We start from the raw sequence: 26,528 nt of genomic DNA on the forward strand, positions 1-26,528 counted from the left end.
TTGAGAAATATGCTTCAACACTGAAATGCAGTATGTAGCTGGAGACAGCAGCTGGTTAGCCTAGCTGAGCATAAATCAGAGCCACTGTTAGTCTGCTTCTGTCTATGTGTGACTCCCAATCACGTGTTTATTCTGTACAAAAAGCAACTCTTAACAATTTTACAAGGGGTTAGTGTATGTGTATATTTTCTCAACTAATTCACAATGAATGCAGGACCACATTTTTTCATTTCTCTTTAAACTAAATGAATCATCCCTCTGACAGTGTTGTTAAGTAGTATTTATTATGCTTGATTTCACGTGTCCTATAAGTTGAATGTGCCTTTAGAATCAAAAGATAGTGGGTGATGGTAAAGTAAATTTGAAATTGCCATCGGATTATCCACCTTGACAAATACTGTGATTTAGTTCATTTCACTTACTACAATATATGTGCGTTGTTCAAGAAAACTGTGTACATATTGTGCAGCTGGCACTGACCTTTGACCTCTTTATGAACCAGGGCAAGATAAAATACTGTTTTCCTTCTGAGGATCAATAAGTTTCACATTATTATATTATGTGGCATTAGAAAAAAGGCTTGGCCATATAGGCCAAGAACATTTTGCTGCCACTCCACTTAGGTAATGTTACAAAGTAGAGCAGGATTACTTCAGCAGTAATAAGCATATCGATGTTACATGTTTATGCACTGACATGTCTTCCTTTCCTGTTATTTCTCAGAAGCCAGCCTCTAGTCTTTAGGATGAATATCTCAACAGACGCTCTATGACAGTATCACGAGGAGCAGCACAAACAGACAAGGAGGAGGTATTATCAGATGGGACCCGTGCACTATACCCCATTATGTGTTTGTGTGTGTGTGTATACACTTTCTACTCTTACTTTAAAATCACAGTGAGCGCTCAGCTTGTTAGTCAACATGACAAATGTCCATGAATGATGATCTCAGGTAAGTAAACCATTCACGTAGCTCTAGAATGTCATAAGGAACTTGACACATTGATGTTACATTGCTCCTTTCTCCATTCACCAAACTGTGAACTTAGTTTGTACTGGACATGGAAATGTGGATATTCAGCTCTCATCATTTGTAAGAATATTCTTAGTTTTTCCAAATGCAGATCCGAACATCTCTGGCTGCTGTACAGAACATACTTATCTCCAAACGCTACATGTTTTAACTGTCCAAAGATTAATTAGCATGTTTTTTCTTTAAATGCTTTTCAGCTTGCAGTGTGGTTGCTGTGGTTGTGTTAGTGAACTCTTGTCAGTGGGGTCATCTGAGCTACTAGAACTCATTTGTCTGTCAGCAAGTTCAAATTCTCCTTGAATGTGTGTGTGTGTGTGTGAACTCTCAATAGTTCATCCAGTAAAAGTTAAGCACGTGAGAACGATGTGCCTGATCTCATCTCTGGAACATATGTCCAGCAGCTGCAGCCTTTAGTGCAGGACGCCGTTCCCTGGTTAAATGTAGTCCCTGATCACTTATCATGCACATAATGACATAAAAGGTAAAACTGATTAGATCAGCACTCCCTACTCTGGAGGCAGCAGAAGAGTAAAGCCGCTTGTGACCTCTTTTTGACTACTTCATTCTCTCTGCCTCTCTGAGCGGCCTGATCAATGCCGATCATGGGAAATTGAGCCCCTAAACCTCAGTCCTGTAACTGCTATCTTTCCCGTCTGCCTGGCTCTCTCCATCCAAGTGTCAAATAAATGTCAACAATTCAAAAGGAGGCTGGTCGGCGCCCCCCTTTCTATAAATGGGAATGTTTAAAAAACACAAAGGAAGAGGAGGCTCGGTGTACCTGAAGCCCAGTGTTCCGCTGTTACTCTCCGTCTGCTGCTTTTTTATTGCAGCAGGTTCCACTGTGAATTTACTGTGCTCCAAAAAAGGGGGTGCCTGCGTAGCCTATACTACAAACTGCCACAGTTACTGAATACTTTGGAAACGCTAAATTCATTTTGTCATGGAATTTGTGATCACTAGAAGCACTTCGGTGTGATGTCTATACACGTTGGTTCTTGTTTTTCCTACCCAAAAGCACAGGGATGCTCGTGCACGAACAGGCAGCCGACCTTGAGATATGTTTCTTTCATAGTGTTCCACACTGATCAGAGGGTTGTGGCTGGAATGCTGTATAAAAACAGAAGGCAGGATATTAAATATTAAAAAATCGACATGGTAAATACTTCAGGAGGAAGGAAACGTTCAACACACTTGTTAGACACCTATTTTAGTGTATTACTTACAGTATTACTAAATGGAAACTCAACTGCTTCTTTGTAAGGAAACTCCACAACACAACTTTAAAAGCTTAAATCTTAAAGCTGCAGTTTGTATTTTTATAGAATTAAACACACTATATAAACTTATGGTGGAGAGGTGCTGTTGAAGCCTCCTGTGACCCAGACTTGAACAGCTGTCCAGCAGTTGTAGAGATATTTGCTTCTATACATGTCTGAGCTTGGCCTTCTAACCAATCCAGTAGCATACTGATTACTAAGTTTTGCAGGTTGCACCTTATTTATTAATATTATTTATTTATTACAATGACTAATACCCAGGGCTATAATATAAACAGGGGCTGTGGAGAGCATGGCAGAACAGAGTGGATTGATTTCAGGTCTCATGCTACAGTAGCCCAAGTTTAAGTTACTACCTCCTGTTATTCCCATGTTATTTATATATTACCTAGCTGTTAATTACTTAAGCCTTATTGTTGTCATAGTACTAATTATGTAGTAATTACTTTTTTGCCAGTCAGTGGAGCAGGTTTTCATGGTGAACTTGTTTCCACATCCAGCAGATAGTGGAACGTTAGCTTTTAGAGCTGGATTTCTGGAAACGGAATAAATGCAAATGAACACTCGCCCTCCTTTAAGCTCTGCTTTGGTCTACACGAACTGCAGAGAAGGAGCTCTTTTATTCTCTTTTAGTTCATCTGTTTGTCTGCTGTTTTATCCTGTATACCTATCGTACAGCAGGTTCATTAGAAAGAAACAGCTGCTTTTTCTGGAAGTGATATCACCTCCTAATATTTTACAATCTGCTGAAAGCTGAACTCCCTCTATCTCCTTTGACGACCTAAAGAAAATCTCTGTCTCATCTCATGAAACTGGAACATCTCTTCCTAGAGCACTTTACTTCAATGTTTTCTCCTTGACTTTTTTTTCGCTTGCCTTGTATGTCACTTGTAAGTGATTGTATGAGCAATCCTATTTACATACACAAATACTCATTTAATTACTTACTGACAGAAATATTGATTACATCAGCATTAACATGTTGCATAAACAAAATGAAAATTACAAGTCAACTTCCAAAACACAGCAATGTGGAAAACATGCTTCAGTTCATACAATGCAATAATTGTACTGTGCTAACATGATACAAAGCTGAGAAAGTAGCAAAGAAAGATAAAGCACCTCTTTGTTGTGTCTGAACTGACTGAACTCAAAGTAAAAGTGGAAGAAATAAACCAGCAAGTGGAACTGCGTCACAGGAACAGTGTTGAAATAAACATAATAATAATTGAAACTTTATTAATCCCTATGGGGATATTCTTGTGGACAGGGAGCTGCATATAAGGCACTAAGGGTGTGGGGTTCTGTGTCTTGTCTTGGGTAAATCTGACACGAGGACAGGAATTTGGGGTACCAGGATTCAAACCACTAACCCTGGGGATTGTAGATGTCTGCTGTACCAGCTGAACCTGTGGACTTTCTGTGCAGACACAAATTTATGTGGTGCACGAATAGTGCATAAGTGTACGCTGCAGATGCAGACACAGAGAGTATGAGCTGGCTATAAGAGGACGGTGTTAAGTGGATGAAACCTGGGGGAAAAGAAAGAAAAGATGAGTTTAGTAAACCTCAGAGTTGGTCCAGTATTGCTTCACTCCAAGTTGGATAAGTGAAAAAACATCATTTTCACAGTGTTTCCAGCAGCATGCTGTCAGACCTGTGTTACCGTGTGTTTTCTAATGTGCACAGAATATGCAAATTGAATAGGGCTCAAGGTGACAATCATCAGGACCAGCTTATCATTTCAAAGGTCTTCATTATGTCACTGCCACTAGTCTGACTTTGCTGAAATGGTCAGTGTTTACATCTCCACACATTAACTCGCAATTCCATTCCTTGACGCCTGATATTTTCACATTTTCTTTTTGAACAAATATTCCATCCATATTTATGACCCATAAAAAAAAGAAAAGTCAAATTATTATGTGGGCAAAAATAAAGACTCTCAAGGGAGCAGTGTTTGTTGTGCAGAGAGGGACAGGTAAACATGGTCTACAAGGTAAAACTGCTTTAAAGTATGAAAGTACTTTTCATTCAGTGCAGCTGAGAGTTCCAGAGGGCTTTGGCATCTCGGTTAGTCTGGCGGGCCTCAAGGCTGCTGAAAAGACTGATGAAATAACTGAAAAAGCAATAAATAAATAAGCAACAAATGAAATAAAATGCATGGTTTCTCAGACAGCTGCTTTGATACTGAAACTCCATCTTCAGTCCATCAGTTGAGTCTGTCTATGTTCTCACCTTGGTCACCTTAGCATGAGGAGGTTTGCTCCAACAAAACATACACAAATAGTGTATGTGTGTGTATAAAGGGTAAAAGAGTCAATCAAAATGCTACACAAACAAATTCACCAGAATATAGTTACTACAGGGATGGAGATGAGTCACAGCTCTGAAGATCAAGGTTTGGACGTTTCTTTTCTAGTTGTTCTACACTCACCTTGAGTTAGAAGACACGCCATCAGAAACAGGTTTGATTCATTTATGGGCTAAACTAGGATACTGGATTATTATTGTAAATTCTCATCTCTTCCTTTCACATCCATTCAACATGTTTCGCTGCAAGAATAATAAAGAATCATCAAAACCAAAGTTCCGCTCATTTGAATTTTTACTCAAATCGTCTGCTTGGATCAATGACGCGCTTATGTTTCTGTATTGTGCACTCTCTCTTCTGCTTAATGTGTGCACCGTCAAAACCAGAAGACGATGGAGATAAAACCAGAAGACGATGGGCCTCCTCATCTTAGTCATAGAATACAAACACAGCTTTTGTGAGCGTGCGCGGCTACGAGAATGGCACCAGCTTGTCCTGCAATACATCAGGGAACACGTGTGGTATTCATGGGCTACATCCAGATCTGCAACATACATGCAAACAGATTAGTAAACGTCACTGCTTCCTCAGTATTATATTACTTCATATAATGTATGTACCAGGTACCCGACTCCTGCATAATCAAAGCTCTGGTCTGATTCTGGCTACTGGAGATGTCTGATAACCCCAGTGACCCCAGTGTTAGTTGTTGGCTTCATCTATCCAGAAACAGCTGGTTTAACATTCAAACACAGGTCACTGTTACCTAAACGCCGACTACGTCAGCAATGCTTGTGTAATATTTGGCACTTGTTACGCGACAGGATACATACTAAAAAGACAGGCTTGGGAAGAATGTGGACTTTAGCCTTTAATTTCTACTAGTTCACCTATAAAGTGTAGTGGATGGGGAGGTCCCGACCAAAAGACACCAATAGAAAACCAACCTGAACTTGATGTTCATGTGTTTAGTGGCTCAAGCTGAATTCCCAAACCCAGGAGTGCAGCTTGCAATGGATGTGTACTGCCGCCAACCAAACAAACATGCACCAACCACCAACAAAATAGGATCCACTCATGAAAACATTTCTCCACAGCGCTGCTAGTGGTGAGAAACTCCACACGGTTCCTTTAAAATAAGCTCAGACACATATTTACTTTTTGCATTTAACATATGTGGTAAATAAATGACGAAAGAAGCTGTCAAAGGGCGGAACAAAGTGTACATTTATTCTCTGTGTTTATTTAATTTAGTGGTGCTGTAACTGTAAAAAAAAACATCACGCTAAACCCAGCTCTTATTAATCTGGTCAAACCCATGTGGAGTGTCCACACCCTGACTGTTCAGACCGCTCCACAGACCACAAGGGGGCTCTTACTGCCATCTTGTACCCATCAACAGTGACACGCTGCGCTCCATCTTTATTTTGCCTCTCTGTCATTTTCTGGCACAGAAGAGACCAAAATATGAAACTACACACAGATAGAGATGGAAGCAGAGATTAGAGGGTTCCATATATGCCTCTCTCCGCACTTATTTTTAGCAGCTCAAAGAGTTTGGTGAGAGTGACAGATCTACTTGGATTTTATGGCTGTGCTGTTTAGACAAGATCAGTGTAGTTGTTTCATGACACACAAGCCGACATCGTGCATGTATAAATGTTAGTCATCTCTGTTAACTTGACACCTTTGTGAATGATAGTATTTGTCCCTCTGTGGACACCCAAGGCCCAGCCCGTGTTCATAAAGCACCAGGAAACCAGATGAGGTCAGATTAAAGGTCAGATTGTTGACCCTAAGGTGGCTGAGCTAAACGTTTTACTAGCCTCCTCTGTGTTTGCTCATGCCTCTGAGCCTGAGAGTGAGATGCACGTGCCTCGGCGGAGAAGTTCCAGAAACATGCTCTGTGCAACACATGAGTCAGCTGCATGTGGGCATGCGTGTGTGAGAATTTTAACTTCCAGACACAAACACAGACACGCTGCCGTGTGGAATGCTAGTCCGCCGGTTGGCCCGGGTTTGGCAGTGTCGGGTTGCAGTAGGTGTTCCAGCCTGTGACCCTGGCATATCTGTGTTTGTTTTATGTCACAGCCCCTCCCTCTGGGGAGATGACAGTTCAGCAGCGCCTGAGGGGATGAAACCTGAGATAGGCAGAGCTTAGTAGTAAACAACAACTCCTTTATGAGGCGGAGGCGGCTGCCTGCTGCATTCAAACAGAAAGGGACAAAGATTTGCTGGTTAGGGCAGTGGCTCTCCTAAAAGCTGGATCCCCCAGCAGCCCCAGGGGTCCTGCAGGGCAGTCCAGGAGGGGGGCAGCAAAAGAAGTCTAATCTCACTGCTTGTTCATTTGAGTTTAGGGAGGTCTGATTAGCCTGAGTAGCTAAAATCTTAAATCACATGCGATCTTACAAACATTTATGACTGACACACATTCATCCTGCACTTGCTGCTCCTGAGAGCACACAGAACAGAAAGTAACGCCGACTTAGCTCGAGCTACATTAGCAACACGTCGGCCTTCGCGTTTCGTGGTTCGCTGCTGTTATGCTGCTGTTTCTGCTCACACAAGAAGAAGATTTGAAATCTATTGAATCTGCAGCTGAACAGCATGCTGCACCTCACAGCTGCTCGTACGCACGCTAACACTCTCGTACATGTTGTTTGCTCTCCAACACTGCAGAGGGCGACGTGGAGCAGTCTGCGTCAGCAGACGGTTAGGTCGTAGTAGAATGAGACACGCGCGCTCCGCAAATAGGTTACAGAAACATACTCTGTGCAACACGAGTCATGTGTGAGACACAGACAACAACAAGAAAGTGAAACCAAATGTCACAGTTTGTTGTTGTGCAGCACGTGTTTGCTGCTTTTATGTTGTTTGTTTGTGGCCCACAGACGTTGATCATCTTATTATCGGTGCGCGTTGGAAGGAGGCAGAGAGACGTGTTTGGGTTGGGTTGGGGTGCCCTCTGACCGCAGAACCAATCCCCAATGAGATGTTGTGTGCTAACACTTTGCAGAGTTTCACAAAATGGAAACACACAAAAGACAGATTATCAAGTCTGCAACAGGCCATGTGCTGGCTACGATGCCCTAACTGGACGCATGCAGCCTTTCACGGCCCTCTGCCGTGCACATGACTCACTCCAGAAGCTGGTCTGGAAAAGCTCCTGGTTAGAGGAAGAAAACCATAGTTTCAGTCTGCACAGACAGGTGAAGTGAGCGGGAAGGGCGTGGTTCCAGTGCTACCTGGCCTAATGTAGGCGTGGTCTAACATCATGGGATGTGATGGGGATCACTACCAAATACAGTGCAAAAGCAGCACGTTGTTAATATATAGAGTCATTATTTAACATCAGTTACAAGTTCTCCACAGCTGATCTTACAATTAAAAGCAGTGTGTGAGTAGCACAAGCAAAGAAAAGCAAAGGAAAGCCTGTTCCACACACGTCAGAGACACAGTCACTGGGTTTCTTACAAGCTCTCCAGCAGCTACAGCTCACACCAGACCAAGCAGGAGTCATTTCAACTTTTTATTTGTTTTTATTTATTTTTTATTTGTTTATCTTCTTCTTTAAAAACAGTTTTGTGTAACACGTTGAATAAATTCAATCAGCTTTAGTGGTACAAACACTGTGGATTAAACTTTGTCTTGAATTGGGATCGATGGGGTTTTTTTTTTTTTTTCAAAGTTGTGGGACAAAGCTGCTGTAAACACCTTGTTTGATTGGTGTCAGCTGCTCGTCCACACACAGCAGACTGGGTTTTTATCTCGACCCATTCTCTTCCTCCGCTGAATAGAGTTTGGCCGCTCCACTCTTTTCTTTTGTTGTTGAACACAGCTCATACAGTCCGGCCCCTTCCCCCTCGCTCTCTTTCTTTTTTTTTTTTTTTTCCACCCATCCTCCCATCTCTCACTCACTCTCTGTTTCATCCATCCAGGGTGACGCCAGCCCCTCTCACCCCGCCCCGTTCAACTCAGTCCACTGCGTTCATTTCATTCCTGCTCCCATTCCGCGCATATTTCGCATCCTTGGAGGGACGCTGCGCATTTTACGCACTCAGCGTGCCCGATCCTTCATCGAACCAAAACCCGAGCTGTGATCCTGGAGTTGGCGGACGGCTTTCCCGTAGTGTGGCGACTCGGATCCGCGGAAAAGTGGGGGGAATTAATCCAGAAAAGAGGCGCACGAATCGAGGTAAGTTCCCAAGGAGGAGTCCCCCAACTCCGCCTGTAGCCTGCGCGTCTGAAAGCCCCCGGACGTGTCGCTTGTTTCTCAAACCCTGAAGGGGTCAGCGGGGCTGGAATGAAAAGAATTTCGGCGACATCACGAGCGAAATGGCCACAAACACACCCTCCATAGATGTTAAACACATCTAACAAGCTTATTAATGCTGTGCCGTGTGAGCTTGAGAGCCAGGGATGTCGCTTTCACTTCAGTTTGATCCCCCCCCCCCCGTTTTTCTCCCGACACCAACAACAAACCTTCTTTTCTTCCCACTTGTTTCTCTCGTACTCTAAAATGATGTGATCCACACGGTGGGAGCTGTTTCCCCGCCGGAGTCCGCGGATTGCTCCAAACGAAACGCGGAGGGGATGAAAACCCGAGTCGCTGGGAGGCAGCTTAACAAAGCTGGGAGTGAATGGGGGACTTGTTGCATCGGCGGGGTTTTTCTCTTTTCCTCCACTGGCAGGCCCCAGTCACAGGAACAGGCCAGAGGCTGGAAACACGCACACACCGAGTGTGGAGCCAGAGAACAGAGCGCACGAAATGCTCCGTGAGAACACGGTCAGCCGGGCTGCTGGGGGGGGGGTTAGCACCTCCAAGGAAAACCAACAGCGTCCAAAGGCTTTAACTACATTTTAAGACTCATTGGAGTTTTTTCCCCTGACTAATGCTTCTCTGTGTTAAACTGATCCCAGTTTGTGAACTACACTGAGATCAGCTTCTCTCATTAGTGACAACATGAGCTCAGCTTGTCATTTGATGTCTCCTTGATGTTTTCATTCAGGTTAACTCACCACATCCCATCATATACACAACTTTAAAAGCCCCCCCCCCCTCTTGTACCGCCATCCTATGGGCTCCTAGTTGTGATGTGCATTTCCTTTTAAATATTGATTAAAGGGCTGCTCCTGCTCCTTTTATAACAAAAGATCTTGTGGTAATGCAGGCCAAACCACAATGTAATTATTGGAGAAAATTACAGCCTGTAGGAAGAAACACAGCAGATGCATTAATTCTCTAACAGTAATCTGTCAGCTGAGGGAGGGGGGGGGGGCTGATGATGCTGGAGATAAAAGAATTCACACAATAATAGTTTTCTTTTCTTTCACTTGGTGAAATGGAGATAAATGTTATGTTTTGCTAGTGATGAACAAGACGTTCCTGCCAGTAACAGAATTATTAGCATGTGTAGTTTGTGACTCAGGTAAAGTTTAAATGTGATAACGCTGTAGATGAATGCAGATGATCTTATTCATTAATGCTGTGTTTTTTTTTTAAATAAGATGAAAAAACATCTGCACATTTTCTGGAGCTGGAACCAGAGAATCTTGTTGTGGTGTTTTTGCCTAAGAAGTGATTAATCAGTAACTAGGACGGTCGCCTGTTGTTGCTCTACCACGGTACAGTCAATCAGTGAGCAGAGACCACATTCAAATGTCTTCAAAGACCACGTGAACAAATCAAAAATAATAGGGTTTATTGATGAAATGTGGGTTTTGATTTGCTGAGTGAGATGGAAGCTGGCAACGGTGTGAAATGTTTGATAAATGAGGCGTCGTGATACTTTGAGATTACTATCTGTGATGTCGTCGTTACTCCTGGAAACATGGATTCGAGCAAGGACGATAAATATTTGTTTAAATTTTAAAAACTCCCCAAAAATGTGTGATTTGGGAGAAAACAACACTTTTTATTTCTCTCTTTTGCTCCTTTTAACATGTCTGACACTATTAAATCAAGTAGTACTGGAAGGAGAGACAGGCAGTGCGTGTGTGTGTGTGTGTGTGCGTGTGTGTGTGTGTGTCATTGTCTTTGCTGTGTCTAGGCCTGCGAGTGTACAAAGCTTTGTCAAGCCTGGGCAAACAGCCTCCCATCGCCTCTCCACTTTCTTCCCCTCTCCCACCCCCCTGTGCCTCTCCCTCTCCAGTCCGTTGACATCTGTTTTGAGTGTTCTGTGCACCTGTAGAGACCGGGGAACTGTGTGTGTGTGTGTGTGTGTGTGTGTGTGTCTGTGTGTGTGAGGTAGAGAGAGAGAGGGGAGGAGGAGGATGAAGGGAGGTGCAGAATGCAAATCCAGGCGTTTGTTCTGGGCCTAAGCAACGCAGACTGACTGACTAACAGCCATTTGTGCACATTTGTGTGTGTGTGTGTGTGTGTGTGTTTGCCTCTTGCTGTCCAGGCCAGGCAGGCCTATTGTTGCGGCAGCAACAGGCGTCGTCGGATGAGGACGCACCATATGGCCTCTGTGTGCTTTAGTCACAACTGCTGTGTACATGCACGCGTCTGTGTGTGTCTGTGTGTGTGTGTGTTCATGTACTTCACCAATGCTGTCACAATATGGTGGAGTTTGGAGCGGCTGGCCGCTCGCCGGCTTCCTCCTTGTTGTTTGATCTGTCGTCTCATTTCCAGACAAGAGGGCAAAATCCGGCACACAGATTTTTATGGAGGTCGGATTAGGAGGAGTAATCTTTCCGGCGTGGAATGATTTCTTGTAGCGTCCAGATGTAGTCCGGCTTCGTTCAGTTTTGTCCAACTCTTATTTTTTTCAGCTGAATTAGACGAGCGGTGTTTGGTTGAACTGTCAGCTCAGCTCAGCTTCGCATGAATCAACAGGTGATACAGTGAATCTTGGACTCTTTGTATCTTATTTTATATGTGAACAAGGGCTGGTTCTGGGTTCTTTAAATTTTATTTTGAAATCAGCTTCAGATAGACTCTGTAGTCGTGTTTGGATCCTCTGCCCTCGGACCTCAGCAGGTTTAGCACTTTGATTTGCTGCATTTCTCTGCACGTCGTGCTCACAGGAGCTCTGAATTAGGACCAGTGTGCTGTTTAATGGAATAGAAAGTTAGTGGAAGAGAAGGGAAGTGTAAAGAAATGTAGGAACAGGACTGGTCTATTAGAGCAACAATGGGGAGTGTGTGGGGGGTGACAGGGTTTGGGGTGTGGAGGCAGGGGGCAGTGGGGGTAGGTGGGGAAGGGGAGGGTGGGTTTTTGTGGGTGAGGTGGGGGGCTTTGTGTAGGGGATGGGGGAACAATAGGCATCCTCCTGGGTGGGGTGGGGTTGTGGGGGGGCGGAGGGGTGTTGGCGTGCACTGGGTGGGGTGGGGGCTGGTTTCTGGCTGCAGGACACGACCGGAGCCTGTGCTGGCTTGTCTGCCTGGGCTCCCCGTCTCTCTCCTCCCGTGTCTCTCTCACGTCCCGCACACTGAATGTAAACACACACACCTCAAAACACCTGGTTTTGTCCTGGTTACATCAGCGCTGGGAGCCACGTGACGCGCGCCTGTGTGTAGTAACATGGACGAGACTGTAACTCCACAGACGGATAATCACCACGTCATCATGACAATAAAAAGACCAGTGATATAATTACTGAACAGGATGTGCCTTATATCGCTTTTCCTCTGCCATATGGAGATGTTTGAGTTCTACTGTGACAGAAGCTAACGTGAGAAACACAACAACTATATAATATAAGTGACTATATCAAAATACACATTATCCCTGCCTCCAGCAGTTCATATTAACTTGTGTTTAAAGCTGTGTATCGGAGCCTGGTAGATGTACAGTATTGTTCTTGGTGGGCCTGTCACACCACACGTGTTGGATCATATATAATCCCAGAAATGATTCAGAATTTGCTGTGCACAATATTACTGACGCTTTAAAAGCATTTTCATAACAAGTGAAACCTCCGTTTCACGTGAAGGGTGAGGGTGTCTCAGTCCGGTTTTGAGTCAATAAAGACCGTATTAGCAAATATATCCACATCTGTTTTGTATATCAGTATCAGGCTGGACAATCATGTAGTTAAACAAGCAACAAGAGTATGGACGGAAGAGGCCGGGCTTTTTGAAACACTGTCGTCCAGCTTCCTAATCTCTCACACGCTCCGTCACCCTGAACAGTCGGCGCTCCAATCTGTCAGATTACTGAGAGAGAATCAACCCTCTTCTTTTTTTTAAAACAGTGAGGTCTCTTTGCTTTTCTTGGCTATAGTATGTGTGGGCCTCTGCGATACATTCAGAAATAAACGCCATACATGCTTTAGAATAGAAGCACGTGTCCATGCAGGAAGCAGCATCATCTGCCTACAGTAGTGTGGACATAACCTCAGGCTCCTCGCTGTTTTACCACCAGCCCGATAAATGGATGACAGAAGCTAACTCTCTGCGGAAAGTCGGGTTCAACGTCAGCCTTCCTGATCTCAGCAGGAAGCGAGCAGGAAGTCTAGATTTCTGCTGCTTCTTGCTTACTCTCCCCGTCGGAGGAGCTGAAATGATGAGCGCCGAGCACAGGGGGACAACAGCTCGCTCGGCTCTCTCAACAATATTTCCCCTGCTGTTGCTGTTGCTGTTGCTGTTGCTGTTGCTCACGACCTCGGTTTGTGTGATTACTCACAGTTGTTTGTTCAGTAGCTCTCTGATGACTCCGTCTAGAGAGTGTCGCATTGTTCAGACGTCGCTGAGGAATCATCAAATAAGTTGGCGCTGAATGATCAGAGTCACAGCTTCTAGTTTTCCTGGAGCGTTAACTGTATGCTAATTGTGTTGACACTGATTTGCCTTTTTGTTCTTTAGATGCTGTTAATATATGTAGACGACAGCAGAAAAGACCAAATGTTTCCATTAGTCATTAAGATAAAATAATCCAATCTCTTCTCTTGTATCAATTTAATACACTCACATTTTCCTTGTTTTGTCTCTATGACCAGTAATTGCTAACTAATTAGCTAATGCTAAGCTAGTGCTAGCAAACTTTAGCTTTAATACTTTAGCCGTTGCTGAGCGAGACAGCTAACTTCTGACTTCTTGACTTTTGTTCACTGGTGCTACTGTTACCGTACATTTTGTGCATAGCCCCTCGGATAGACACATGAAAACTGCTGTTATTGTAGTAAGTGAGTGAATGTGTTATGAGAGCTAATATCCAGGCTCGCAGGTTTGTTGTGTTGCTGTTAGCTGTGACCTCCATTAGCCTGTGAAACGTACCAGTGAAACCAGATTAGCCCAGCAGCCTTCCAGGGATGTTACATTATCAATACTGAAAATCTGTTGTTGATGTGGATCCTGAGGTGTCCAACAGCCAACATTCGAGAGTTCGCAGCGAATCAAAGTCAAAATCAAATTCAGAAGCCAAAGGCAGTTGAACACAAGTGTAACACAAAGTGGTATCTTTTATTTTGTTAAGTAGGGCATGACCGACATGTTCTGATGTCTTGTGACTACAGTATCCTGCTAGTCGTCGTTTTACACAGTCCCATCTTTAATGGCTATTTGGAGCATCTGGGTCATTCTTCGAGTGATTTTGTCTTGTTTGCATATTAAAGGATGATTCCAGTTCACTATATGCTCTCCAGATGAAGCGGTTCAGTCTGCTCGTGCTTGTTCCCCTGTCACACTTCTCCGCAGAATGTCACAGTGACCCATATTTCAGCAGATATGTACAATGGTACAGTTTTACCGTAGAAATGATGGCCGCAAACATACACGAGACAACATAAGACCCGGAGGGAACTGCTCCGACTGTTACACCTTTACGAAGTCCACTACACACCATGTTTATAGGATGCACAAGTGCCACATTCTCTGCCTCCTAACCTGCATCTGTCTAAATAAAGCATTACCCAAGTTTTAATGGACCACAGATGGAAAACACAGTTCAGGGGCTAATTCATTTTGTATGCGTATATATGTGTGTGTGTGTGTGTGTGTGTGTGTGTGTGTGTGTGTGTGTGTGTGTGTGTGTGTATGCGTGTTGAGGAGTGGAGAGAATGTAATTGTAGTGATGCGTGGGCAGATAGAGTTCAGCATACTCTTTTCACATTTGTGCAGCCATACATTGTTCCTTACTAGGTGTAGGACAGGACTCACACACACACACACACACACACACACACACACACACACACATAATGCACATGTGGTTTCTGTCTTGGCACAATGCTCCAGAGTTCACACTTATTAAATGGTGTTGGTATTGCCGTAACCTCCCCAGGCCTCTCCTGCTACTGGTGGAGGATATTCTGTGTGTGTGTGTGTGTGTGTGTGTGCGTGCGCGCAACAGTGTTATGTGTGACAGCGAACCGCCATCCTCCCCCAGGAAGAGGCCGGATAATGGCTCAGTCTGACTCAGCAAAAACTTGTTGTAGAAGAAGAATAACAGAGAGGGACGGCGAACGGAGAGGAGAGCTGCTAGCTGAAGCCCTTTACCGTCACATTTCTAGGAGGAAATAAGCACTTCACTGTATCAGTGTGCAATCTGTGACCAATTACTGTGTGTGTGCATAAATGCTAATGCTTCTGCGAGAAGAGATGGTGAAATAATGAGGAGCGCACACTGTGAATCACAGCCTCTTCACCACTCATAAAGCAAGTTTCTCTCACTGTCTCAGTCTTTCTCAAGTGTGTATTAGTGCACAGAAAGAATAAAAGATGCTTTGCTGGTTTCTTTTCACTAATGCCGCTTTTTCATTTGCCTCAATGAATATCTGTCTTTGTTTTTTAAATACGAAATTGGGTCAGAACTAATCAAACCAACTCGAGACTTTCATAAAGGTGATATTTTTCACCTTGGCATTGTGCAAAATGAACTAGTCATTAATGGATTAATTGAAATCGTGACAATATATATCTATAAAGAGTGAATTCAGAAACCGGCATCAGCGCCAAGAAAAAAAAAAAAAAAAAAGCAAAAAGACAGAACTCAATAGAAATGGACGCACAACAGGTCCGTCTGCATGGAAAGTATTTGTGCATCTTACTGATCATATTGATTGTCAGTGCTGGGCTGCACCATCTTCTCTTTAGTGTCAACATCAAACAGACATTTTTGTGTCATAATTAATTAAAGCAGTGCGAACCTGACGCATCTGTTGCTTCATATCCTATCTAAGATATAATCTGGCATCACGTTTGTGGTTGGTTGAGGCACTGGGGAGATTAGAGCAGTCCAGTCGAAATTCAGTAGGAACTCTGATGGGAATCGTCACGTAGTTCTGCAGCTCTGTAAGAAAGCATAGCTTTTGTTATTGCCTGTTGACCTCTGTTTATATCTGACACACTTCTTATCAAATTCTGTCTTGGGCAAGTAGATTGGGCGTTCACACAGCTACACAGAGGTGTGAATGCACTGAGGATGCATCACTCAAGCCATATTCAGAGCTGATCAAAGACTAGCTAGTGTCCTGATATGACCATGTGTGTACTCACCCATAGTGACCCCAGTGAAGGATGGCCCTGTTGACTCGAGCATGTGGAATGCACAGGTAATCTCCCAGACACAGCTACATGTAGATCTAGCTGATTTACCGATGCCACACAGGTTGTGTAAAGCACGTTAAATAACTGCCACAGTGCTCCTCTCCAGATGTATGGCTGACTTCTAATGTGATTAGTGTGGTTGACGTTAGCTGCAGATACAATCAAATGTAACAGAGAAAGCAAAGTGGATGCACACACAAGCTGGATGGTTCTGGATCAGGTTGTGTCGGCTTTAACTGTGTCATTTTACATTTCTGTGTGCACTGTTCGATTGCATAATTTTTTTTAATAATGCGTGCTTTTGTACGATGCACATCCCTGCAATGAGTATAGTATGATGTCACTGTCACATCAATAATTATCAGCACGAGCACATGTAGTAATACATTAACAATGGCAAGGAGGAAAACAACTGCTAGTAAACGAGGAGTTACAAGAAAACTCACTGGACCTTTGAGGCTGATCGCTCCATATTTAAGTCTAGCATTTCTGTAGTTATTGTTACTGCTCGGCTACATCATGCTCTCATACTGATGTACTACATGTGCACTTTGCTAATAAGGGCTGTTTGTAGGCTTAGACAGAGTCTCCCAGTCCAGATTTAACCTAACCCAACTGGTTATGTAAAAGGTGCTACATTACATCCACATTTTTTTCCAACTGTTGATGATTTGGATACGAGATAACAGCAACAAGTCAGGCATTACATGTTTGAAAGGAAAATTGTTCAACTGCATATAGAACTACAAACCTCTCTTACCACATGATTAATCCCTTTGATCACTATGGCCTACAGTTAAGACTTTGAAGTTGCAGCTCTCACACAATTATTACATATACAACTGTAAGACAGTTAAAACTATCAAAAACAATTAATATACACACACAAATTCTTTTTCCCCATAATATTACACTATTTCTGTTCAAAGCTTGGTTATTAGAATTGTCCATTTTCTTTAATGCAAAAATTTGAAATTAGCTGTGTTCTTTCATTTTTGTTCACCAAATCATTGCAGCATCACATCACACCAGCTTTTCCTCTGTCTGGTAGCTGTTTTCTTTTGCCCATCTTAATCTTTTCTTTTTACTGGCCAGTTTCAGATATGGCTTTTTCTTTGCATGTTTACACTGAGACTGGTCTGCTGTGGGCGCTATTTAATGAAGCTGCCAGTTGAGGACCTGCAAGGCATCTGTTTGTCAAACTACACAGTCTAATGTATGTGTCCTCTTGCTCAGTTGTGCACCTCAGACTTTTCCTTCTGTTTAGAGCCAGTTTGTGTGGCATTGTGAAAGAAGTAGTACACAGTGTTCAACAAGATCCTCAGTTTCTAGGCAATTGCTCACACGGTGTAATCTTCATTACTCAGCAATCACAACATGTAGATATTCCAATAAAAAATATTTGCAGCTACGATAGTCATTTACAACATTATAAGTCTCGACACTACATTTCTAAACTATTTGAAGTTATTTTAATAGACAAAAATCAAATTTTCTTTCACAAACTATTTCTAAGTGACCTCAACCTTTTAATGAATAAAGCACACAGTTAGATTTGTTTCCACAGTGACCAGTGAGGAACATCAGCTCTGGCTGAAATCATATACTGTACTTGAATACGCTGATGGGTTGAATAACATGAATAACATGAGGCGTACTTGAATGATCTTACCTTGCAAATCATATGTCGGCTGTGGAGGCTGCTTAAAATGGGATGATAAGTGAAGCACCCTTGAATGTGTTCAGATATTGAACGCTTTAGTCACATTTGCACATGAGTAAAAGATGAATGGTGTGCCTTAAGGTCCTTGATACAAATATAACATTAATACATGCAAAAAACAAAAAAAAAACCAAAACAAACAAAAACAAGAAATATCACCTCAGATGTAGAATAATTCTATTTGAGCCGCAAGGGACCATTAAAACATGGCAGAACATTGTAAAGTGGAACAATGTTTGCTTTGAGGATTATGAGAAAATCCTCTTGTATAAAACCTGTGTGTGTGTGTGCACAAGTTGGAAGCAGTTAAAACAGATGCTGTTGAGTGGTCCAATAGAAGAATGAGTGAGAGGAACTGACTAGCTTGTGATAACACATTCAACTTGTCTACCATCATAACCCCCTGCTGACACACACACACACACACAGATTCACACACACTCAAAGACCCAGGTCCCTCTGGTAATGTGGACACTCGCACATCACTTGCATTACATTTCACTACAACCTCATTGGCCTGCTTTTGAGCGATGCACACTGTAGGCGCACAGGCACATACATGTTGTTGGCATGTGATGGGAGCCAGTAAGTGCTGTAAGACACAAAGTGAAAGAGGAAGAAAAGCGACACAGAGGGAGAGCATGAGAGTCCAAGGCAGCTGCAGGATTGTGGCTGTATGCCCTGTGTGTATTCTCCTGAGGGCTGGCACTGACACCATAAAGCCTGCTGTCCTGGCTGGAGTGGCCCGGGCCTGCCTGGTGACAGAGAGACACACAGAGGAGGGGTGCCCAGGGAGCAGAGGAGTCGCCCAGTAGTCAGTTGATTGTTGTGTGACTAATGTGTCTCTCCAGCGTCCATCTGCTACTGGGCCCCTCTCGTGCTCACATCTCCAGAGCTTCACTGTAGTTCTTTGATTAACCCTGAAATCTCTTCTCTTCTCTTCTCTTCTCTTCTCTTCTCTTCTCTTCTCTTCTCTTCTCTTTTAGTCTAATTAATAATCATCGGAATCAGGATTGGGTGTGAAGTCCTTATATAAATCATGCTAACATCTCACTAGTTTAGAGGAAGTCATTTGCTGTGACACACAGCATCAGTAAAACCTAATGTTGTAATCAATGTTTTTATGATGACGATGGATCAAAGTGACGACCTGCACAGTGAAAGGGTTTGTTTGTGGTGACGAACCACTGCAGCTAGCCACAAATTTACAGATTCCTTTAGCTTGGTGGAGATTTTTGGCTGTTTTTCAGCTCCCTGTTTAGATTTCCGGATTTTTGTTTCCTGTTTTGGTTGTTGCTCTAAATACATATTTTTGACTGAAGCTCTTCAAACCCACCGTCCAACGCACATAAAGTCTGCGATTAGCTGTTGAACTCAGTGGAGCAACGTAACAGCTAAAGAGCCACATCATTTTCTCCGAAGCTGGTAGAGACCAAACACAGAGCTAAAAGAAGAGTGAGTATTAGACTTAGCTTTGTTCCAGGTGAACACAAACTATTACTATTATTATGTCATAGTAACTGTTGGCAAACTTGTTGACTGTCAGAATAAACTGCTGCCTGCTAACATCGCACACATTATCCTTTCCATCACTGTTAAACAGCATTTTGATCAAGCATCAGATCACATATTGTATATTAGCTATTCTTCCTGTTATCTATTTTATTCTTCAGTCTAAATGACTCATATACTGTATGCAAGCTGATGCTAGCTGTGTAACACTTCCAGCGGGCAGACAGTAGGTGCACATATTTAATAACACTTACAACATAAGCTCTTTGTATGAATTAGTACACAGAGCAACCCATTTTAGTTGTGTTAATCCCACTTACTGAACACAAATTATTGTTATATAAGTTGAAATTTACAGAGTGTGAAGCAACGCTTGCTGTAACTATCTCCTGCCTACTTGAGCATGATCTAATGTCCTTGGTTGACTGGCTTACACAACAACAGGATGTATTATAAGATTTGCCTGATTTACATTGCTACACACTGTAATGTTTTGCAGTAGCTCGTGTGAACAATTACCAGAACCTAGAGCCATTACATAATGTCGAGGATTGTGGGGATCCAACATCGCCGTGATATTTAAAGTTCAATTTTACCTCCTTTTATAAATAATATACAATTGACCTACAATGACCTTCAAAGCAGTGTTGAAGTTTCATAGCTCCCACATGTAGAGCAGTGATGTATAATACTAGCAGCTGCTCATGCAGAGTTGGATGTTTGAAGGTCCTTGCACCATGATAAAATAATACCACTTTTGAGTGTTGTAGATACAATAGAGAAAATGTAGTGGTGGGAATTTAAAGTCCATTGAATGTAAGGGTAGGTGTTTCATTGTTATTGCTTTTGCGCAGGCCTTCAAAGAGGTCACATGTTTTGTGAATTGTCCTGCACTAAATTTCTGTATTCATTTCTGTAACCAGAAATGTTGAAGTTATTGATTTGAGTTTTTTATCTTCTTCATTTGCTGTGAGTTTTTACCGGGGGAATCTTTAAAAGATCATTTCAATGTAAGGGACTGCTTTTGTGCTGAATAAGATAAGTGCAGCTTTAAAGCTCTATTTCATAAATTGTTACAGTGACAGCTGCAACATAAAGTGTGCAAAAAGTAAATGAGTCTGAATACTTTCTGAAACTATATCAGTGTAGCACACCCAGTTGCATATTCACAAACCTACTGACACTTGGTGTAGAGGAAACAAATTTTGCTGTTAGTGTTCAGCCATACGGCCGGCTGCATGAATGAATCCTTGTTTGAATGGGAAACTGCTGGGGGAGGGCAGGAGGCGAGAGGGAAAGAAAGCAGGGGTGGTAAGTTGGAAAGGAAACGGAAATGAGGGTGAATAGAACAAGCATGAAGAGAGAACCAGAGGACAAACTCGAGTAAAACAAGCAGATCCCATTAATTACACATGCCTGTGAGCCCAGGCCAGCGGATGTTTTCTTGCAGCTTTGCAGTGTTTTCCCCCAGGTGCTAAAAATCCCGTGAGCTGAGCTCAAGTGTACAAACGGGGGTTAAAATGTGTCCATTATGTTTCCTGCTGCTTTACATGCATCAGTTTCATGTGTGCGCATGCACGCTGTCAAGTGTAATTGTGTTAAAATTAGCCAGGCAGACGCGCGCGCGCACACAGAATACACACACCAACGTGCACTTCACACTGCAGGCTTGTGCGGGCTGTGGCGAGGGACAGTGCATGGGAAGTGTGAACAGTAGAAGACCAGACAAAATGACATGTGTTCGCCCAAGGAGCTGGCACTGTAATTGTGTGTGTGTTTCTCTCCATGTATGCATATGGTGGTGTGTGAGTGTGGTGTGTACTTCGCCAACCCTGCTGTTTACCGTGGGGGATTTTAGAAGAATTGTAGGCAGCTGGCAAGCCCCTTCAGTTTTTTCTTTCTTTTTTTTTTTTTTTGCTTTTTAAATCTGCTAGTGGCTGTGAGTAGTAGTAGCCTGTCCGTCCCTGATTCACTTGCTCCACTTATGTACATGAGGATTTGATGATGGGTTACCACAATGGTTTAATAAAATAGGCAATTTCCTACATGAAAAGAAGCAATAATTTCCCTCTAGCAGCTGGGATACAGACTTACGACATGTTGATCAGAACTTAAAGCTGCACTGGAAAATACTTTCTCGGTAAAAATACAAAATTAATATCAGCATGAATCATAAAACGGGCTGTGGAGAGAGGAAGCAGGCCTACTTCGATTATATTTACCATGTTTTGTGAAATGAAATTTTGGGTTGTGGTGACATCTGTACACGCAAACTAGAAATTAAAAGTAAACTCCAAACTGTGATTGTGCGGAGAAATCTGGACCTATCAGCATCACAGCTGACATTTACCCCAAAGTCTCCTAATGTTATGTGGACTACTGTATATATGAAATACTGTATATTTTAAGTGGCAGCACTATATTCATTGTGGCTTTTTGAAACTTCACTAAAAGCATCTAAACATATGCCCAACATTAAGAATTAAACAATTTGAACAGCAAACACTACAGCGTTTCTCTCTCTCTTTTATTTTCAGGTTCCTGCTGTCTGTCAGTGGATGTTGGACCTGCTTTCGGAGTCGCCTGCAGTCGTCACTCCTGGTTTTATTATTGGTAGTTAGCATTTGGAAGCACTATTGTTGAAGCATCAGCATTACGTTTCTAGCTGCCTGCAGCTTGCTGTCCCCACCAGGAGCTAATTCTTGCCATTAATATTAACATTTACCAATAGCTTTTTATCACGTCACCTACTTAGCTTCAATCCATTAGCATTAGTGCTAAGTACACATTGGCTAGTTAACGGCCAGCATGGAGCGCAGTAGCTGGAGCGGCAGTGAGAGTCCGGGCGAGGACATGGATAGACTGAGTGACTCTGGAGGAGACAAGACCATGGACGGGGACCCAGAGGGGGTGTGGAGCCCCGATATCGAGCAGAGCTTCCAGGAGGCCCTGGCTATCTACCCACCCTGTGGAAGGAGGAAGATTATACTGTCAGATGAAGGAAAGATGTACGGTGAGTAATGAGAAATATGAAGACGATGGATATGAACTGCTTTTAGTCACTGACAAAGAGTTTTACTGTATTAGACGTCAGAAATGAGTGAAAAATGATATAAAATTAAGAAAGCAGCTTAATTTCACATTGGAAAAGTTTAATCAGTTATGAAAATTGTTCAGTAATTTTCTACTGATTGATTAATCAATTACAATACCAGCTTTCCAGAACAAGTGTGATGTAGGTGTTAGATATGTCCCCTGTCACTATTCTATAAAAAGCAGAAGGACAATGATGCGCACTGGTTTGTGTATTTCTACGATGATGTATGAGAGTGTGAATAATTTTGATTGATTGTCACTAATTCACACAGTGTGTTGTGGGAGAATGCAACGTCCCTGCACAGTGTTAAGAACACATCCAGTGATTGGCTGAGCTGTTGAAATGGTTGCCGCGTTGTGTCAGACTGTGAGAATTAGTGCGTGGATGGTATGTGTGTGAGGGCCTTCTCTCGGGGCACTGCCAGAGACACGGGAGAGAAAGAAACTGTAAAAGAGAGGAAACAGAGGCACGCTATAGGTGCATCATGTCAACGTGTGTGTTGTGTGAGTGTTTGAGTGTGACACTGAGAGGGAGGGTGTGCGTGTGTGTGTGCATGTGTGTTTGTGAACTAATAGAGTGATGAACAGATGGTCCTCTGGCTGCCACCAGCTGCGCCTCCCTCCCTCTCGCTTTCACTCTGTCGTTTTAGTCTTTTTTTTTTCTCCCTCTCTCTCTCTCTCTCTCTCTCTGTATGCAGAGTGCACTCTAGTGATTTCTTCATGATACTACTCAAGTTTTAGGCTTCTGAGTATTCAATTAAATCCCAGATACTAGATATTTTTTTTCAGTTCATACTTGATGAAGTCTTGCCTCAGTACCTCGACGGATTTAAGCACACAAAAGTATGACTAAAACAATGTAGACATCCAACATTTTCAGGTGCTGATGCTTGGCGGCTTAACACAAGTGTGAAGTCATGGTGCACTGAACAATGTTTTTATATAAAAATTAGATATATGTTAATATGTGGAAAATGCAAAATACGCTGCTTGTAGTGACAAATTCATAGAGCATTTTATATATATACATAACTTAACTAGAACAAATGGTGCCCAAACCATGACAAACCCTACACAAAAAAGCAGTCACACTGATACCAAAACTCCTATTTAAGCTCCTTTGTGTTATTGATCAGTGGCTAATCAATCAGTCTCATCCTGTTCTCTGCCTTGGTGGCATGTTTGTTTACCTTGTTGACTGTGTCCAGGTTGTTGACACGTTTATCACGGTGACCTAAGTGGGTTAGACAGTGTCTGTTTTCAGAAGCAGAGCAGGAAAGGCGAAATGGAAAGAAGGGATGAGCAGCATTCGTCCTAAAGACCAGAGGGTTTTAGTTGTTACTAGAACATCTGTGCAAACCAGAATTATGAAACAGCATCTAGTTTGTTCTAATTTTTGGCTCATGATGCACATAGTTTATTACAGGCTCACGTTTTAGTCATGCATGCTGTTTCTTTTGACTTTTGAGAAACATGGAGTCATTAATTTTTTTAAGGAAAAAGCACAATGGTGTTTTTCATCATACTGTATGCCTCTGGGTTACTTTAAAAACTTGGTATTATTTTCTTTGCTATTCAAAAAAGAATCATTAATGGTGATGTGTTTCCTTGGTAAAATGAGTGGTAGGTGAGTAGTCCTAAAGTAAAGAAAAAGGTAATATCTGATGGGAAGGGGATCTGTGTGGGTCTAAAAATACCCCCCACTGGCTATGGTGAAATGGATCGAAATAGAAAAGAAGAAGGAAAATGCGTAAAAGTGCCGAGATGAACTTAGTGGGAGAGAAGCATAGTGAAATCATAAATGGATGCGTATAAAAGGGAGAGGGAGTAAAAGGGTGAATAATAGCGCTATTATTCTTAGCAAAGGTACGGCAGATGAACAGTGTAATGGGCAGTGGCTTTTTCCCCTACAGACCCATCATATGGCTCTACTAGACAAATTCTTTCAATTGCTATTGAAGCTTCTCTGTCTCTTAAGCTGCGGATCACGGACATTTCTCAAAACAGATGGATAGCAGAAGTCCATAACATACTGTCAATGGTGATGGAGGAAGTGCACGTATAGTGCATGCGAACACATTTCCTGGTTGCAAATGTAACCTGTTTTTTCTGAGTAACCTGGTTGCTCAAGTGCATGTAACACTTCGCATCAAGACTGCACAGTTTAGCTTACTATCTTAAACCTGTGTTGTTGTTGTTTTCTGCATATATACAGGCAACTGTATAAATACAACATGGACATGCTGTGAAGTAGTTATCATGAGTAGCCCACAGCAGACAATGAAGCAACATTAGCACTTACTTGAGTAATGCTTTGCATGTTTGTTGTCTAGTCTAATGTTCGTCTGCATGGGAGCTTTGTTTTGATCTCCTCAAACCCTGATGGCAAATATCTGGATCTTTAACTGATAATTGTTCTACTTTGTTCCCCAGCTAGTTGAAAACTTTCTTTGTCCGTACTGATTTCTACTGCTGCTAGAAACAGTGTTGATGAGATTAGTGAGACTGTACTGAACTAGTAAACGTGATATGCTAATTTAGGCCTTTTTTTAACATAATCTGTACATCCTGCAGGCTGCTGTTGGCTGATCATTGGTGTAAAATGATGAGACAGTCCAGTGACATCATCTAATAGCAAATATTCCCATGGTTTAGTTACTCTTTAAAGGTTTCTAATAAATGAATAATTAACTGTGTGGTTAGGAGCAGGTGCAGTCATGATTTCAGCCTGAAAAGACAAAGGAGAGACGACAGAACAAATGAAGCGAGCAGTCAAAGCTTTGCTCTTAAAAACACTCAGATTGTCCTGCGAATGTTGTAACAAGTACAAACTTGCAGTCACTTGTCCTGAAACCAGGCTCTGGGCCAGAGTTCATCCCCTGTGGTCTCCAAAGTCTTCCCAGGGTACTCAACAATACACACCACTCCATTGCAGCCTTGTTAGCGAGCGTGGTCAGCGGGGCTATGACCTTTCCCTGAAAGGGTTTCGAGTTTTTCTATGAAGCAGCTGAAGCTTTTAATCACTTTGCTAACTGAGCGTGGCGAGTAACACTGAACTACTGCAGACATGTTTTTTTAGAGAACAGGAAAAGAAGTACACAAAAGTAGTTCTATATTTCCTCAGTAACAAATAAGTAGATATTTTATTTCAAGTGTATATGTTGCCTCTGAATTTCTACCTCTCAGCATCTCTTAATATTCACCTTATCCTGTTTTATCAGAAAGTCACAAGCTTCTTTACTCTTGGTTTTGAGGATCTTTCTATCTACTCTTTCTCAGAGGTCCAAAAATGATTAAACTGACATGTAAACTGTATTTTTTCTAATGCTATGTCTCCCTCAATATGAGCTTGGAGTTCGAGGGGGGAGAGCAGGGGTGCTTCTGTTCGTCACGCTTAATGACCATCTGACTTTGGCCTTGAAGTCTTTTACTGGGCAAGTAGAGAAGGAGAGAGAGGGAGGAGAGACAGAGGGGGAGCAGAAGGGAAGCCCATTCACTACAAGAGGGACAGAGGAGGCAAAAAAGGGGAACAGCCAGAGCAGGGGATGGATGGACGGGTGAAGAGAGGGAGGGAAAAGGAGGGAGGGAAGAGTGTGTGTGTGTGTGTGTGTGTATGTGTGTGTGTATGAGTGTGTGTGTGTGTGTGTGCTGCAGAGTTTGGAGAAAGAGGGAGGGCAAGAGTGAGGGATGTGTGCCGCAGGGTTAGTGAAGGATGATAATTCACCGTTAAGCCTCCTAGAAAGACCAGCTGGCCCCTCTGGAGTCAGATGTCAGCCAGGACCCACTCGTGTGTGTGCGTGTGTGTGTGAGTGTTGGCACTCATGCATGCATATACGTGTGTGTGTGTGTGTGTGTCTGCGTGTGCGCTGTTGTCAGTGGCAGCTTTTGACTGCTAGAAGGAAAACACCTGCATGGGGAGCTGTAGATTTTATCAGTCTAAGCTCCCTATCTCAGCGAGAGTGGGACTGGTCAGAACACACACACACACACACACACACAGCATATGAACACACACGCACACATAGTCGTATGGTTGTACACGTACACACTCACTCACATGCACACACCATCTGCTGGTTAGTT

General features: G+C 42.8%; 1 protein-coding gene across 1 annotated transcript in view; it reads left to right on the top strand.

The window, feature by feature from the left end:
• The first annotated feature begins 8,520 nt into the window (after positions 1-8,520).
• The window catches only part of tead1a (TEA domain family member 1a), a 35,457-nt gene continuing 17,449 nt past the window's right edge, over positions 8,521-26,528 (top strand). The window contains exons 1-2 of the mRNA XM_026365755.1: positions 8,521-8,819; positions 21,887-22,362. Coding sequence (XP_026221540.1) covers positions 22,158-22,362 — 205 coding nt within the window. The 5' untranslated portion in view covers positions 8,521-8,819; positions 21,887-22,157. The remainder of the gene's footprint in view (positions 8,820-21,886; positions 22,363-26,528) is intronic.

The sequence above is a fragment of the Anabas testudineus genome, chromosome 6 (genome assembly GCF_900324465.2).
Source record: "Anabas testudineus chromosome 6, fAnaTes1.2, whole genome shotgun sequence".
Classification (NCBI taxonomy): Eukaryota; Metazoa; Chordata; class Actinopteri; order Anabantiformes; family Anabantidae; genus Anabas; species Anabas testudineus.